Here is a 17,553-nt window from a genome sequence, read left to right on the forward strand (position 1 = left end):
TAAATTCAATTGTTAGATAGTCGGAGGTGCACCAAAGCTTAATTTGGAAAGTTTTTGAACTTGAAAAGAAAATCATAAATTTCGTAGTATTTAAAGAGGTGTCTCTTTTTATTGTAACAGCATGTTCTGCGCTGTGACAAAGCACGCGAAATTCGTAATTCCTAGGGCTAGAGCACCAATTCTGAACATGCCAATCCTAAATGTGCTGCCGAATACCGCCCGTTGACGCGGCGCGCACACGTTCTTCACGCTGATGGTGCCTCTTCCGCGGCGCGCGCGCAGGCACAAAATGCTACGGTCTTTTGCTGCTCCGACGTTGTGCATGTTTGTCTCAAAGCGCATAAAAATGGGTAAAGTAAAGCTCTCTTCCTAGATTGGACGGCTTTCGTGGTGTTCTATTTCTGCTTTAGAAGCTCCTAATCCCAACTTTTTCACCTATGTGCAACGTTGAACAACTGATGAAACCGGGGATTAGTTAAATAATATTAGCAGAAATGCGCAGGTGTTCTTGGTTTCTCAGTGAAATTATAGTAACACTACAGCTTCAGTTTTGTTCCGACATCGTGTGCATTTTTTTATCTAGCTTGGTTCGTGTTAGGTGACACAGGCTATACATGTATTCTGTAAATGACTTAATTTTAGCGAAGGCCCAGTATTCGTATCCAGAACTTTTTTTTTTGTCGGTTGCCCCAAATCGCGTAGAATCTATCTTGCGAATGATCGCGCTTTCGCACAAATAAAAAGTGCATTAGTGTATGGTTGGTTGTGGAAGCCTTGACTAGGGCAACACATCCTTCATGCGTTGTTCACCAAAATGTAACCAGTTTAATCACGCCTTTACGAGCCTCTTAATAGACAAGGCTGATTCTGTGCATAAAATTTATCACAGCTGTGGCTCCTAAGTGCATCCTGACATTAGCTTCGTTCTTTGCCTGCCGCGGTGGCTTTGTGGTTACTATGGTCGGCTGCTGGGCCCCAGGACGTGTGTTCATTTCCGGCGGTGGCGGCTGCGTTTCAGTGGAGGCGGAACGCAAAAGGCGCCGTGCCCTTCATTACTGCTCATCGTTCTCTCATACTTTCACTCTCTCTTTCATCCCTTCCCGCAAGGCTCAGCTGAGGTGTCCAGCGAGAAGCGAGGTAGTTACTGCGCCCTTTATTTCCTTGAAAACCAATTTCCAATTTTCATTGTTTTCCCAGCAGCCTAACTCTGGCACCCATGCTGCCTAACATGGCTGTATTGAACACGTTGCGGCATCTTGCAAAATTTAGCGACATTGCATGAGTTATTCCCGAATTCGGGTGTGGCCCGAAACCACAAAAAAAAAAACAGCGTTTACGTGAAGTTAACTTCTTGCCCTCCTCCTGATGCGATGGCCGGATTGGGCTGGTCGGTTGCTCCTCGCGAGCGGTGAATGATGATTGCACGCTGGCCGGTGATCGAACATACGGCGGTTGGCGGTACTAAGAGCACTTCGGGTCTTCGTCCGCTCGTCCGGCGACACTTTGCCTGTTGGGGAAGCCATTCCAACTTCTTAAGACAAAACATATTTATTAAAGACGGGATTGATAAATAAAGGCATATGAGCAAAAGGGCAGTTTAAAAAAGGATGATAGAAAAGGCTGTTAAAAAGGCCGAGCTTGAGACGGCGCGCTCGTCCTCAGTCGTTTCCCGCGGGTTTTAACCCCTTCGATAATTGGGCGGAGCTTTACCAAACCAGCTCTCGCCCAATTTGAACCAATATTCATGCTGTGTACAAGTGGGCGGAGCCCAGGGCTCACCGGTCCGAGCCCAGTGGACCCCGCTCCTTCCGGAACGTGCAGGGCGCGTGACTTCGCGTACGCAGCTCGCTGCATGCGCATTCCATCGACTGCCACGCACCGGATTGACAGCCAAGGAATGTCTTCCGCGGGACAGGGTTGACTCGGCGCCAGAACAGAAAAGGATTAGTTCCGTAGCTGACAAAGAGGCACCCTAAGCGGGGGCGTCACGCCTCGACGTGCATTCCTCTATTTCCCCCGGGCATGATCGCTCCTGGGAACAGGTGCGGGAGGGGGTAACGACGACCCATCGGCGCCGTGGGCTCAACACCTCCCCACCAAGAATGTTGGGGGGACGCTTGCTGTACACACAACGTACCGAAGCCCACAATAGCACAAAGGATGCGGTTCAACAAAATATGGAACACACAAAAGCACAAGGGTCCCGGCCCCCACTGGCCGCTGTACCAGCACAAAAAAACAAAAACAAAGGAGGGGCACTTCACATCCTACTTATGACAATAGCGAAAAGAGTATGTTCACAAGGATATCTTGTTGCATGCACCTACACTCACAGATTTACATATTTTTCTCTTAGCGACCAAATAACAGTCGAAACACTCATCACACAAGGAGTCCATCATTAATGCACTTGAGATGGCAGTCCAAAAGCACTCACACACACACACACTCAGGTTGGGCCACCGTCCGGTACGTTCCTTGGCCCGCGATGTCTGATTCATCTACCTAGCACAGGCGGCTCCCTGATTTGTTCCTGGGTCAGATGTGTGGACTCATGTAGTGTGAATTCAAAGGTGTCACTCCCAATATGCAATTCCGGAACACCTTTTATGTCCCCAAACTCTCCGTCAGACTAAAAAATTACGCCTACGTTGTTCACTCTGGCGTCATACTTTCTTAGTATATTGGCGTGCACCCACCGCTCAGAACCATCTCTGAACTTGACAACATAGCTATCGATTCGTCTATGCTCTTTAATCGTTGCTGGGCCCACCCATTTAGGTCGCATCTGGTTCTGCTGGTTCGTATCTAACACGAGGACTTCCTCACCTTCACAGAACCCTTTGGCCCGTGCCCTTAGATTGTATATCTCCGCATACGCTTTCTGCAGCTGCTTGATTTAGTGATCTACCCTCTCTGCTACTTAAGCCACTTGCCGCCGCAGATTGATCAGATATTCTGACGTAGCCTTATTTAGGCCCGTAGGTGGTGTCCAGTTTCCTGTCCATGTCTTTTAAAGGATGCTTAATGGGCCTTGAGGGACGCGCCCATACATGACCGCAAACGGGGACGCTCCCATGATCTCGTGTGGAATTTCTCGGTATGCCCACAGCATGCATGGAATAAACCGGTCCCACCCGCGCACGTGGTTACCTATTGTGTGTCTGAGCATCGCCTTGAACGTGCCGTTCCAGCGCTCAATGATGCCATTGCTTTGCGGATGCTCTGGCGTTGAAAACCTCATGTTTATCCCCAAGCGCTACAGGGACGCTGCGGTGGAGCAATTGCCGGCAGATAAAGCAAGGCTAACCCCACCTGTAGCATTCAACACCTCAACCTCAACCTCCCGAGTTAGTGCTAAGGTGAAGTTTGTTCCCTGGTGGCAGCAAATCAGCTGAGGGACTCCGAACCACGCGAAAATGTCTAGAAGCGCTTGACACGTGGCCTTAGCTGTTAATGAGCGCAGCGGTATCACATCTGGCCACCTGGAACATAGATCGATAACACATAAAGCGTATCGATGTCCCCGCGCTGATACGGGCTCGATAGGTCCAATGCAGCCCAAATAAATCACTTCGAAAGGTTCCCTTGGCCGAGCAAGCGGTGTGATCGGTACCCTATCTGTCGTCTTTCTCCTCAAAAATGTTTGACAAGTATGGCAGGTTTGACAATGCCGTCTGACGTCAGCAGCTAGGCTAGGCCAGAAAAACGCACTGCGGATACGCTGTTTAGTTTTCTTTTCAGAAAAGCGTCCTCCGCAGGGCATATCATGCGCTAGAGTTAGCACTTCTTTCTGACGACTCTGCGGGAGTACGAACTGTCGACACTGTCTGCCATCCAACACTTCCTGGTGAAAGAGTAGTCCTCCTTCTATTACCATTTTATGATTTCCGGCCTGCGCCTGTGACCAAGATTCTGCCAGGGAGGCATCTCCTCTTTGCTCACTGGCGAACGTAGGGTCCGCCATGCTCTCGTCTGTCTGAGGTGCATGGTGCGAGCTGTGTGCCTTCTAATGCCCGGTTCTCCTCTGCGCTCTCGCTTGGTTCAAATTCCAACTTCCGTGATCTGTTCTGATCATGTTGTGTGATCTCGGTTTCTGCTTGTATTATCCTCACCGCGAGATCAGCGGCTTCTCTTTGCTCTCTTTTGAGTGCCTCGAAAATGTCCGGGGTCAGTAGGGCATCGACCTCTTCAGTTAGCTCATTCGTAACCGCGCATTAAGTAACTATAGTTGCGGGCCTGCGCCGCTATCTTCCGGGGGTAAGCCCAGTGGAACATAAAAGAGCTCGGCTGTTACGGTGTGCCCAAACGCACCTCGTAAGCGTACCGTCCCACTTCCCTGCTTCCGGACTTCCTCAGGCACCACCACTTTTCGTCTCAACACGGTGATGTCTGCGCCTGAATCAAGGCACGCTTTGAGCGGTTGTCCCCCACATACGAGATCTACCCATGTCAGCCGTGATACCGGCACCAAACATCATGTTGCCACCTCAGCTCGCGTTACGGATTCGACCGCGGCTCTCGCTGTCATCTTTGCGTCCTGCTGATGACGACATAGCTCATTACCAGACATTACATTGGGCCTCTTCTGTGGGCAGTTCCACTGCACGTGACCGAATTTACCACAGCCATAGCATTTTGGCGGTTCCCTGTGCTTGTCCTTGGATCGATTTCTTTGGTTCCGTGGCTCGCGCGACTTTGCCTCATACTTTTTCTGCCCCTCTGCTGCCCTTTGACGGCGTCCACGCCTACTGTCTTCATATTGTTCGGCAAATTGCGCCAGCTCCTTGGGTTTCAACCACTTATCTGTCTCCTGTTGGAGAATGTACTCGCGCATTTCGTCCGGCATAGTCTGCTTAGCGCGGTCTGCCACCGTCAAGGCCCGAACGTCCTCTAATGTTTCCACTTTCCTACTTTGCACTTAGTAACCCAGCGTTACGTGCAATTTGGTGACAAACTGACCCCAGCTTTCGGCATCCTTTCTACAAGTGCAGAACCTCCGCTTGTATACTTCAGCAGTTAATCTGAGCTCCGCGAGTACTAGTTCCCGAATTTCCTCGAAACTCATTACCGTGTCGACCGACTGATTAGCCACGAGTGCCCGAGTTTTTTCATTCAGGAAGGGCATTATAATTGTCCCCGCGATGTCATTCGGGATCTCGCAGGCCCTTATCATATTTTCGGCTCTTTTGAGCCATGCAGGAATGAGGTCTTCCGACTGTGGAATCGGCGCGAGGACCGCCCTTAGATCATCCGCGTGCCGACCCAATTTGACGACCCATCGGCGCCGTGGGCTTCTAACTTAACACGTGATGTTGATAATGACTGGAATCGGCGACAGTGGTTACTCGTGCGTTAATAGTTACTTGTGTTTTTTGCGCCAACCGCGTTGCCACGTCATTCCTGAAGATTTCGTAATCTCTTCACCCGATGTGACTCTCGGCTGGCGCCTAATGTTCTCTTGGTATGACACTCACGCACGCACGCGCGAGCGCACACACACGCGCACGCACACGCACACTTTATTTTGTCATATTTAAACGTGGAAATTTGTGTGCCCGCGGAAGCTCAAGACAGGGCGCGTGTGGGCGGGCCACAACAATCATACAAAGTGCAGGCTTAGTACTGAAAAAATAACATGGCTTGAAATATACAGACACAAAAGAAAAAAAAAACGTATTTTGGTAGGAACAGCAGACACACTTGCACCCACTGCAAAAGTAAGTCAGTTACACAGATTCAAAGGACACAACTAAAAACAACCGTGCTTCATAACACACGTCACAAGACTTTCCGGGTGTTTCGAGCGATTATGTCAGCGTACCATTTGCAAAGTTCTAGACATAATTAGTCCGGATTTTACTTGTGAGTTGATCTCTTTGAGAGTCTGTAATGATAGTATTTTAGTTGAAAGCTGGTTAAAAAGGAAGGGGATGTAGAACATTCGGCATCTTTTTCCGTAGTGTGTATATATCTTGGGGCGTTTAAACGGCTCTACTTTTCTTAGTATCTTATGTTTCTTTACAGGAAGCTTAAAGTTATTTGGAAAGTAGTTTCTACTAATTACTACATGTGTAAATAGATCTTGAATGGAGTACACATCAGCTGCGAGCATTCTTTCAGCACTATCTAAGGCTTCCTTAGATGTGCCATACAAAACATTTGCGGCAGTTCTGTGTAATAATTCTGTGATTTGGCTCCATCTAGAAAATGCACATGAGCCATAAACAATGACACCATACCTTAAAACACTCTCCTATAGCCTTAAACACAAGCTGACGCAACCTAACAGAAGTATTGAATTTCATGCTGTACAGATACATAGAAGTTACACGGAGTCGTTTGATGAGATGCTCAACTTGAGCAGACCAGGACATGTTGGCGTCGAGATGAATGCCTAGATATTTGACACTTTCAGACAGGGGTAGAGGAACACATTGACATCTAAGGCAAAAAGTACCGTGCACAATAACATTAATTTAATATGACAGTTGAGTTTCCCCCTTCAGGTGGTGATGAGAGGAAACACCTTGTTGATGATGATATCAGGGTTTCTTGATGACCCGGCGTTTCTAACTCCCAAACATTCACGTTACTCGAAGAAAGGAGAAGGTTAACTATTTTTTACAACAAATAAATCAAGAATAAACAAAGCAAGGAGAAAACTATTTACATGACTAAACCGTTGACCAGACAAATTCAGCCCCCGTTCAACCCAGAGCGCTTGTTTTTAAACCCTCTGTCTCCGCCCTTAGCGGGGACAGCCACCAGTAAGATTACAAGCGACACACCTCACCAATCAGTGGTCAGGGAAAGGAAAATAAGGTTTCCGCCAACTAATCACAGATTGGGGAAAGCTGATTAAACATTTGGGAAAGGAGAGGTTGCAATCAAATACACAAACAGCACAAACGCGACCACACTCTCCCACGGCACCCACGGCACAGCGGTTACCACTTCCCTAACATATGTTTTCTCTTTCGCACACGCGACAAACATATGTCGACGAAACGATCCCTAAAGTTGTTTACAGAACACACCGAAAGAGAATACAGTCGTTAGTGGAATAGTGAGTTTCCGGTCACCCGGCTAATACTCAGCCGTATCTCGTGCGTTCCCGAAACCTCGTCAACCCCTTGACATCGCACACATGTCGACAGCTGTACATGGTTAGGCTATGCCCGTGACGGCGCGGAGTAAACAAGGACGTCCGCCGCAAGTAGGGGAGGCCGAGACGGAGACTGGTCCCTTTGTTGGCGACTTCCGACCCCACTGGAGCGGCCTTCCTTGCGAACACAAGACAAACGAGTTCGCGGAAAGGTCAGCAAACTCCACAATGACCTTTTTGTGAGGATTTCTGAAACAAACCAGAGCCGTTTTCTGCTTATTAATGTAAATCTGGTTACCTGAAAACCAATCACACACTTTTCTAACATCCATTTGTAACAGCTCTGCAGCCCTATTGTACGACTCATTCGGAACAAGGAGCTCTGTGTCATCAGCGTATTGGTAAAGTACCGAATTCAGTCTAAGATCCGCTAAATCATTCACATAAATGTTGAAAAGAAAAGGTCCTAAAACAAAGCCTTGTGGCAAGCCATATAGAAGAGATTTCAAGTCGCTGAAGTTGTCTGACTCTCACAACCTGAACACGATTTGAGTGGTAGTTTGAGAAAAACATTAGGTAAGGTCCGCAAATTCCAATTTTCTCTAATTTCTGCAACAAAATGCCGTGGTCAACCGTGTCTAAGGCCTTCTTTAAGTCTAAAAATAATCCAGGGACAATCTATATACATATTAATTTTGTCACAACAATCTTCTAGAACTACAGTGCTAGTCTCACGCCGGAAACCATACTGTGTGCCATTTAGGATATCAAATCGGTCACAGAACGACAAAATGCTCTGATATACGATTTTCTCAATTAAAATAGTAATGGTAGGCAATATAGCAATTGGTCGGTATAGTTTCTCTTATCAGGTTTTTTGCTCGACTTATAGATGGGCCGTATAACAGATATTTTCATACGTTGTTTTATTTAGCCTGTTCAGAAGCAACCGTTAAGAATATGCGTGAGCACAATTTTTAGTTTGCTGTAATTATTTCTCAGATATTGTAGTCTGATGTTATCGTCTCCGGGAGGTTTGCTCAGTGGGAGGACCTGAATAGTATTCCATAACTCAGTGTCATCAACCGTCGGTGAGCAGGCAGAGTTTGGTACGTTTGGACCATTGTACAGAGCCGAAGGAACCCGCGGTTGCGCTTTTAATTCTTTCACAGATGTAGCGAACTGTTCGCTGAACGAGTCCGTCGTAGATTGATTGGTATCCTCCCACTTGCTCAAATAGATACATTCGCTGTTTGAGCTTCGATTTGCGCCGCGTTCAGACTTTTTTTTTTCCCCCTCAACTCCTTGCTGACGCCACTTGGGATGCCCTCTGTGTACGTGTTTGCGCGCTGGTGTGTACATACGTACGTGTATGAGTGATTAGGTGGGCGTGTGTACACTGTACGCACGTGAACCTACGCACGCACGACGCGGTTGTCTTAATCTCGCGTCTCTTTGTTTCTCGGAGTTTCTGCAATACTAAATTATGGGCTGCGCGAACACCGACAAAGATGGCCTAACCCTTGAAGCTGGCATGACATCATCGATTAGTGTTCACGATTTGCTGAAATGCAGTGGTTTCACCGATGTACCCGTCAGTGTGTGTCAGTGGCTGGAATTTCTCGGAGAGCGTTTCATACGTTTTATCTGCTCTCGGTTACGAGATAAACCGGCGGGTTCTTTTTTATCCTTGCATCCTTATGTGCCAACACCCTTTTCAGATATCTGCCCTGAAGTTACTTCTTGCTTTTTCTTTCTTCACCAGGCTGAATGTGACGCTGTATGCGTTGCTGTGAGATGAGTCGTAGCAGTACAGAGTTGCACGATATCTGAGATATCTTGGTGTCTTAATTGCTCTGCTTGGGTGTTTCAATCAGCGTTTCCTGTATGAGTAGGCCGGCTCTATTATTGACGGTTTGTAGCTACCGCTGAGATCTTCAACGGCCATATAATGGTGCATGTTGGGGCGCGTTTTCTCGCGTATGGGTTGACAACGCTCACTGTACATTTTTCTAATCGTGCGCAGTGCCAGGGTTCGTTTCGTTCTGGTATAAATAAAGGCCTGTAACCATCAATGAAATGTTCCGTACGTTCTAGCTTTCACACCTCGTCGCTGAATTAGTACCGGTACGGACTTCTGTCTCTGTTATCGCAGCTTCTGATCTCCGTTGCCCGAGAGTCTGCGGAACCGTTTATAGCAATCGCTTCGGGCAGTAATTAGCCTGCCATAAAATGTTGAAATTGGCTAGACGTGCGCTATTCACAGACTACGTAAAATCAGCAAGCGAGTAGCCTTGCTCCTGTGTTGCTAATCGCCAACTTGAACATGAGGAAAGCCTCCTAAAATATTCCGAGCGTTTTCTACAGCTCCATGTGCGAGTAAGCCTGACTTTAGCCAGTCAACAATTGAATATTTATCGGGCCATAAATTTTCGGGATAGTTATGAAGACTGGCTGTTCTAAACTTGCACGTGTCTTCACATTGCTTGGTTGACACAGTGTTTTGCCTTTTCTGTACGAACGTTTAAACAATTGATCTAGATGATTTGCATTGTCCATAGCAGGGCGGAGTTCATGAACATTTTAACACCCATTAGACTACGTGTCGCTCGAAAGGAGCGTGTTGTAATAATTGGTCGCAGCTTTGGTAAATATGCATGGAATTAAATAGACTTTAAACAGCCGAAAGTCCAGTTGTCACTGTAAATACAGGCCGCATAATTCGTGCTCGTAACTGTATTGTCTCTTTACTTCTGTGCGCGAATGAAGTTTGTTTCGAAATCCTCGGAAAGTGTCACTAAATCCTAGAAAGTTCCAGGCTTCCATGCACAGTAAATTAAAAAGCGCAAAAAAAAAAAACTTTCGTGTGCGCATTTGCTAAAAGCGAAGAATGACCTATAAGTTGACCACAAAATCTGCTCCAAAGGTGTTGCTACAAACCGCTGCTGGTGTTAAACTACCCAAAAAAAAACATGCACCCCCTGCCTTCGCTCATGATTTCCGATAGACAAGCAAAACCGTCAAGCGTGCGGAACCATTGCAATCCGGTCTCAGAAGCGCGAACGACATGCAGCGCTGCCTGTGCCCCTAGCGGCCGCTGGCAAGTTATTAGCGGCACGCTGCCGGTCTGGCCTTCGGAAGGCGGGCCGATACCGAAACCAGCCGGCTGAGTCGGCCGAGTCGAGTAAGCGCGCAGCTACGCGGGCGAGAGGGCACGTTGCGGTCTTTGGAGGTGCTTGTTTGCTGACCGGCTTTGTGGCTGCTGTGCGTAGCGTTTTCCTCGTAAAAGTTGGGTGCGCGCCGAAGCGGTGGATGGAGAGCGATGACAAGCTTTCGCCTGTCGCCAAGTCGGCCCGCGCCGCTTCCGTCGCGGGGGCGGCTGCGAGCCCGCGGATGGCCGACGGTTCCGAACAAGTGACGAAGGACGTTCCATTCGCTCTCTTGCGCAGGATTCACAAGCCGTGCGACTCTTTATTCAGCAGTTCGCGCGGATGGACCAACTATCGTGGCCTTTTCAACTTTTGCATCATACTGTTGGTAAGCGCCCCTTTCCCTTCTTTTTATACTTTGTTTTGAGACTCGCGTACAGCACGTGTAGTAAACAAACAAAAAAAAAAAACTACCGGCACTCTGGCGCGTGCGCGACGGTTGGCCCGGCTGGGCGAGGCACTGATGACACACGCCGCAAGACGCGCGGGGAAGCCTGATGCGCATTTTGGCCTGGAGAAGGCGCGCGCCTATCTCCGCGTGATGAAAGCGCGCAGAGATATCGGCCAGCGCGTTCTCCCTCCGCATGCCGCGACGATATGCCTCTGTAGCTGTTCTGGTAAACAGCTGTTGCCGATTGTCATCTGGACTCAAGTTGGGCGCTTGCGCCAAATGTGCCCATTACGTCTTGCTGGTTAATAGATGTGCGTTTATCGAATTTGAGCGGTTACGCGCAGACGGTTACAAGCGTTATACCTTTCACCAATGAAGGCATTTTCTCGCTTTTATATGCCCACTGTGCTGGACGGTTTCACTCTTGCTGTATGTTTATTCCCGCCTAGCATAACATCCCTTTTTAACCTTGTTAGCGGTGTTTTTTCATATGACAGGGAAGTGCTAATTGTCATTGCCGCGGCCACTCCGAAATTGCCTTTAATAGCGCTCACTACATTCGGTAGCAGCTGAAGCAGCGTACTGAATTCCTGTGTTGTGTCTGCACGGTTGTGCTCAAGGCTAATCGGCATATCGTGGAAAAGTTTGCGCTGCAGTGACGTTGCAGCACTTACAGTATCCCATCAGCGTCGTAGTATTGTAGTAAAGTCTCCGCAGAGCTACGTCTACTAGATCAGCTGTTCCTGCTTTGTTTTACGATTCTTTGAACATATGCACGGTGAGCTGCCGTCGCAAGACACATTTTTCCTCCATTCTCGCGAAAGCGGAAAGATAATGATCACAGGAGAATAATGAATATTCGATAGCGTGACAGTCTGTGGCGATTATGTGGTAATTTCATTACTGTGACTAACATATTACAGCACTTGCACTGAGTATATGTCTGGCACATATTAATACTGCACGTTATAGTAAGGATGTCAATGTCATTTCCATGCGACTCACGTACTGCGTTGACCCAGTGGCTTCGGCGTCCGGCTGCTGATCCCAAGGTCGCAGGGTCGATCCTGGCCGCTGCTGCCATATTTTGATGGAGGCGGAATACACTGAAGGCCCTTGTGCTGTCCGATGTCAGCCCACGTTAAAGAGCCCCAGGTGGCCTATAATATTCCGGAGCCCTTCACGACGGCTTCCTTCATAGCTCATGTGTTGCTTCTGGACGTTAAACCCCACAATTTAGCCGCCGCGGTGGCTCAGTGGATATATGGCGCTCGGCTGCTGACCTGCAAGTTTCGGGTTCGATCCCTGCCGCGGCGGTCGAATTTCGATGCAGGCGAAATTCCAGAGGCCCGTGTACTGTGTGATGTCAGTGCATGTTAAAGAAGCCTAGGTGGTCGAAATTCCCGGAGCTCTTCACTATGGCGTCCCTCATACACTATGGCGTCCCTCATAGTCTTAGTCGCTTTGGGACGTTAAACCCCCATAAAGATCACAATTTCAATTCACAACTGTTACATATTTCATTCTAAAAATAATGGCGCTATAGATCAGGACAAAGAAAGAACGAGACAGGACGTTACATTCCTAACGAGGGCTTCGAGTTATTAATACAACATTTTTAAGTATGTGGCACTTGGTATAGTTTTGGCTGGGAAAACTACATTCAGGCATTGGTTTCATGCAGAAGTTATTGTAATTGCATAGCATTTACAGGGCTACCGTGTATGTACTTGTGTACGTGCGCGGTAATGTGTAAATTAAGATGTCCATGTATCGAGCATACACTTCTGCTTTATGCGCCCCTTCCTTTATTTTCAGTTTGATTTTTTCAGCGCAAGCATGCTGTATGCGATGTCTTGTGTGCACATAAATTGGCAACTGCTGATGCCCTGTCTGCAGCAAGGTCTTCCTGCAAGATCGGCTCTAGCGCCATCGGAGCATCGAGTTGTAGTGTTCGCCTTATCTTACAGAAACGCGATGGCATGCATACTTATGCGTCTGCTGAGCGAGGTCGGCCATTTCTGAGCTTATGAATAGACGGCGGTGCCTGGTTGAATTAAAAAAAAAGGTAATTTGGCTTCTCATGTGTGCTTTGAGCCCATTCTACAGTCTGCTTTAAGGGCACGTGCACCTTCCGCATGTCCCATTAACGCGAGCCATTCGAGCATCCTTGGGAGGTATACCAAAGTAAGCACCTGCTTTTTTAAATACTCGCCGATGAAATTCCAGGAGCGACACGAAACATAAGTGAATGAGAAATCTCTTCCGCTAGTCACTGCTGAAGCTTCATAGATATTCGCAATGTAACGCGATGTACCCATAATGAAACCATAATGTAGAGAGCCATATGGTTTACAGGGACATGTGACGGTATTGCCACAATCAGGCTTACACTTCGCTTCCTGCAGTGCACGAAGAGAAATGAATGCAAGAAGCACTTGTCCGGCATGTCGCCAAGCAGTCTTCGCGTCGCAAGTGCCGATATCGGAGTACATCGCACTGTGAGGCTGCGGCCGCTCAAGGACAGGCCTCCGACATGTCTGCCTTCTCCGGAGGTGGCTCCGCGGCGCGGCTTCCTTTATTAATCGCTTTCGTTAGCGCGGGGTCTATCTGTTGATCACGAGCTGACCGATTCAGTTTCCTGCCGAAGCACACGATTCTCCAGAAAGAGACGCCCGAGGCGGCTACAGCGTACGTTACTCGTGCACCCGCGATGCCACACGTTTGTTTACGTAGAGATGCTATCTGCCGAGGCCCAGTTGGCGCGATCGCAGTATCTGTCTGCGCGCAACAGGGGCGAGGACATTTACAGGGGTCGACTGTCGCGCACGGCGTCTGGCACGGGTTTCTTCGCCTACACGCGTCGTCGTTATTTGGCGCGACCTCGCGCCGACTCGGGTGGCAGTGGCGATAAGCGGCCGGGCGGATTGCGTGAGTATAGTGAGCCCGGACACGCTACGTTTCTTTCGTCGGCCTTGGCCGGACGCGCCTATCTGGCTGGCGGCGGCTACACTCTCGTTTTCACTGGTTGCCTCCGGTTTTCCGCTTTCGCCGTCGCTTTCGATGGCTTTGACACTGTTTCGTCGATGCCTGCTTCACCCCCTTCTTGTCCTTCGAGGTGCATTGTCAGTCGAGGCGAGCAATGAGCTACCGGCGGCCGCTGCACAGCCAACTTATTCGTGCCGAGAATTCTCGCTTGTGTGCCGACTGTCTGTACGCGTGGCTTGGAAGGAAAAAAAAAAAGGTTATTGGCGTTTAAGCAAGCGAGGTCACCTTAATTGTGCGTAAGATTGGACAAAGAACAAGCGGGCAGCACGCAAAACGAAAGGAATTTTAACCAACATGACATTTTTTATAGAACGCCACTTATTTTGTGCATTCTTAAGCACGCCGTAGATTCTTCTCGTGCGGCACTGCTGAGTGTTAGTAATGTTCATTGTAGGCTGCTTAGTTAAGCGGACTACATTGAACCGCCTTTAACTGTCACGGTGGACAAGCAGCGATTTAGCGAAAACCGGTTGATTTCAGTTGGCGAGCGGCTCTCGAAAAAGACCTCGAAACCTAGCGTGCTTAAAGGGACCCAGAAGTGATTTTGACGGTCGCGTTCTAATGGACTAAATACCTATAGAGGAGCTGTTTGTACGCATTCGAGCTATGTTTAAGGGCTGTGCGTGAATCCTGTAATTTACCGTTTGTTTAAAATTTTAGCGCTCAGCCGGTTAGCGTGTCGCCACTGCGAACTCTTTTTGACTGCCCGTACCCACGTGTCGTTACACGAGTGACTGACTTCGCCTGGACGAGCCATTTAATTTCGCTTTCCCAATTAAGTGGCGTCATCAATAATTCTTGTAATTTTTCCTTACATAACCGAGTACTAAGTTCTCGTTAATAATGTTCTCGGTCATAATTTGTTCGGATTAAAAAAAAAAAAAGCTCCACATATAGTCGGGTTGAGAGCGCGGGAAATGCAAGCAGAGCTCATTGACGGCGTTTTTTTCGTAGAAATGGAATATCTAAACGCGCAGGAATCGCAATGCAAGTGGGGTAAAGTTCCTGAATACCGTTTTTTTTTGGAGCAGATGAATGGGGGACGCATAAAATTTCCCTAGCGTCCTTGTAAGCATTTGATATGGCCATGGGCATGCTGTGGTTAGCAGTACGACTGCTAGCTTCTTTTCTTGCTCCTTGCATTTTTTTCAAAGGAGATACATATTTGAAGGAGTGTTAGCAAGTATAATGATGGCAAAAATGCCTTATATACCCTTGGCGAGTGCATCAAGTTCTGTAGACGACATATCCGCTTCATCTGCCAAGTCCTTATTTTCGCTTCCACGTACTGCGCTGCATAATTTTCAGCATTCAGTTTGGATTGGGCGCCTCTCCTGATTAGAGAGGCGCCCGATTTTCGAGGCAGTGTGTGAAGCAACGTATTACCGAAAGGCGCAGTGGCTATCTGGCGACTTGTGCCGAAGCTATCCACTGAAACCGTAATGGTTTCACCGTAATGGGAGCTCAGAGACGCTCGTTTCTAGCGGCACCTGTTGCTTCAATTTGCACTTCTCATTTTTCTCTTGAGCTATGCTTCCGCTGGATCGTAAAGCACCCGGATCGAAATCAGCACAGTCATTGTTGCTTGAAGCCACCTGTGGGTGCCTTTAAAACGTTCACTGTCCTTCAAGCCATTTCTTTTGCTACATATTTTATTGCGCGCGAAACGCTGCTTTTGCAGTTACTACAGTCTGTGGCTAGCAACGGGCCACATGCCTTTCGACGATTTTTCGGTTCACTCGCATTACGTTCCGTGGTAAAGAAAAAACCCAGTCGTGCTGTGCTAGTGTCACCGTCTGACCTCACTGTACAGAATATGTGACACAGGCAATCACGCGACGCCACGTATCTGCGTTGCTCGATTGCAGCAATTCTTTTAAACGTTGCAACAAGTTACCACCGCCGCTGCCCACGATGTGTTGTACGATTCAAGCTGGAAAGAGAGGGAGGAGGGGGAGTAGAATGAAAGGCGGAGAAGTTGTTGAAGACTAGGAACCAGTTTGCTGCCATGCACCGAGGGAAAGCGGGCAATAAAGGGGAAGGATTTCAGTTTTTAGAAATTAACGCGAACAGCCAAATTAGGTTTTTCAGTTGAGGACGAACAAATATTGGCGTTAACTATCGCTTCTGAAGTGGCAGTTTTTTTTTTTTCATATTTCGAACCCCTGGCTTTTCGTCTCACGATTGTGGTATACGAGCTGCATCACAGGCACGCTGGAAATGGCTGACACCAAAGCGCAACCTAGAGGAAATTTTCAGGGGTACCTTGGAGCATTACCTTGGTGACATCTGTGTTGTATAGGGTGCTAGTGCAACGAATTTGAAATGTCCTGGACGCCAGTGGGATGGCAGGACCACGTTCACTTTATACTCTTGGTGCAATCGGTACACGTCCATCTGCGTGTCCGCTACATTTCTAAAAAAAAAAAGACGAAATAGCAGATCACTGCGCACGAGTGCGCAGCCGACTTCACATAATTGTGCCGCGAGTGTCAAGCAGTCAATGACTCGTTACATTCTTTGTCCGAGAGGCCATGTGCAATGTGTGCGGTAGAATTGGGTGCAAATGCTCGTCTAGACGACATTTCTTTCTCCATGTACACTCTCCATGCCCACTCTCCATGCCATGATGGCACTGCTGTGCTGCTTGTTGCGCCAGCCGGCACTCCGTCTTTCGCCATCTGTTCGCTTGGACTGCATGCGGAGTTCAGAAGGAAAGCCATGTTCGCACGGCTTGTCAACAGCGCACCAACCGCCAGCTGCCCGCGGCGTCATCGTAATTGCGCCCCAGCGCGATCGTGGCCGCTTTCGGAGTCTCAAGGTTGCGCGCACATTGGCCGTCGCATCGAGAGGCCTTGCGCGGGCTTCCGCCCAATGTTCGATGCCCGCCGCGATGCCTTCGACGCGTGCCGCAAATCGCCTCCCTCGCATGCCGCGCGATTGCACGACTATTTGTGTCCGCTTTGCTTGCTTGCTTGCGAGCATCTGCGGTTTGGTGGTTTGGCGATCAGTAAAGTTTAGGCCATGCGCGGACAGGCTGTGCGAAGCGTGCAAGCTTCGAGGTCAACGGATAGGAACGAAAATTCTCTCCTTTTGCTTTGGGAACGGTTTCGTTCTGGCAGTAAAAATAACAAGGTTCTGGCGTTTCCTTGTTGCTTCTCTTGAGACTGTGTACGCAGGCACACGAAACTGCGTGGTGCGTCCAAAAGACTCTGCTAATGTGGTCGAAAGAAACAGTATCGTGAAATTAAATTAGTGACGCTTGTCAAAAAGTTGTTTTCGTGCTCACGTTCCTTGAACGGCGTCCTTGCTTACGATCATTCTTCTTTCTTTCGAGGTGGTCTGTTGAACTGGCTCTTGTATCACCCACTCTTCGATGGGCTCTGTGTTGACTTCGTCAGTATAGCATACACTTGCGCCCATAATGACCTGAAGCCCATGGCGGTGACGACCGTAGTGCGACTGCGCTTAATAGTAACTGAACTCGGCGGTATACCCACTGCAGTAAGCTCTGTCCTTTCGATTCAGAGCAGGGTGCATAAGAGGGCACCGATCAGCGGAGCTCGCGCTGTAGCAAGCACTGCTGGCTGACGGGGGTTATTTTTGACTTTAGCATAAATGAAGGTGACTGTATTGGCGCTTTTGTTATTCACAAGGTTTCGTATCCCTAATGTCGTAAGCTTTTCTGAACACGTCTGTATCAGTACGCTTGCCTGCGGGCCAAAAATGCTAACGTGGTTCTGTGCGTGTTTCAACATTGCTTGCGTTCAAGTGAAAAGAAATGGGCTATGAGAATA

The 17,553-nt window shown here is 48.5% G+C and overlaps 1 protein-coding gene across 2 annotated transcripts in view; it reads left to right on the forward strand.

The window, feature by feature from the left end:
• The window catches only part of mdy (diacylglycerol O-acyltransferase), a 206,274-nt gene that overhangs the window by 74,459 nt on the left and 114,262 nt on the right, over window positions 1–17,553 (forward strand). Inside the window, exon 2 of one of the 2 annotated variants that reach the window (XM_077648416.1) lies at window positions 10,558–10,645. In XM_077648416.1, the coding sequence (XP_077504542.1) occupies window positions 10,558–10,645 (88 nt within the window). Of the gene's footprint in view, window positions 1–10,256; window positions 10,646–17,553 lie in introns of those variants that run through there. The other variant, XM_077648417.1, reaches the window with a different exon arrangement.

This window comes from Amblyomma americanum, chromosome 1 (genome assembly GCF_052857255.1).
Source record: "Amblyomma americanum isolate KBUSLIRL-KWMA chromosome 1, ASM5285725v1, whole genome shotgun sequence".
Lineage (NCBI taxonomy): Eukaryota > Metazoa > Arthropoda > Arachnida > Ixodida > Ixodidae > Amblyomma > Amblyomma americanum.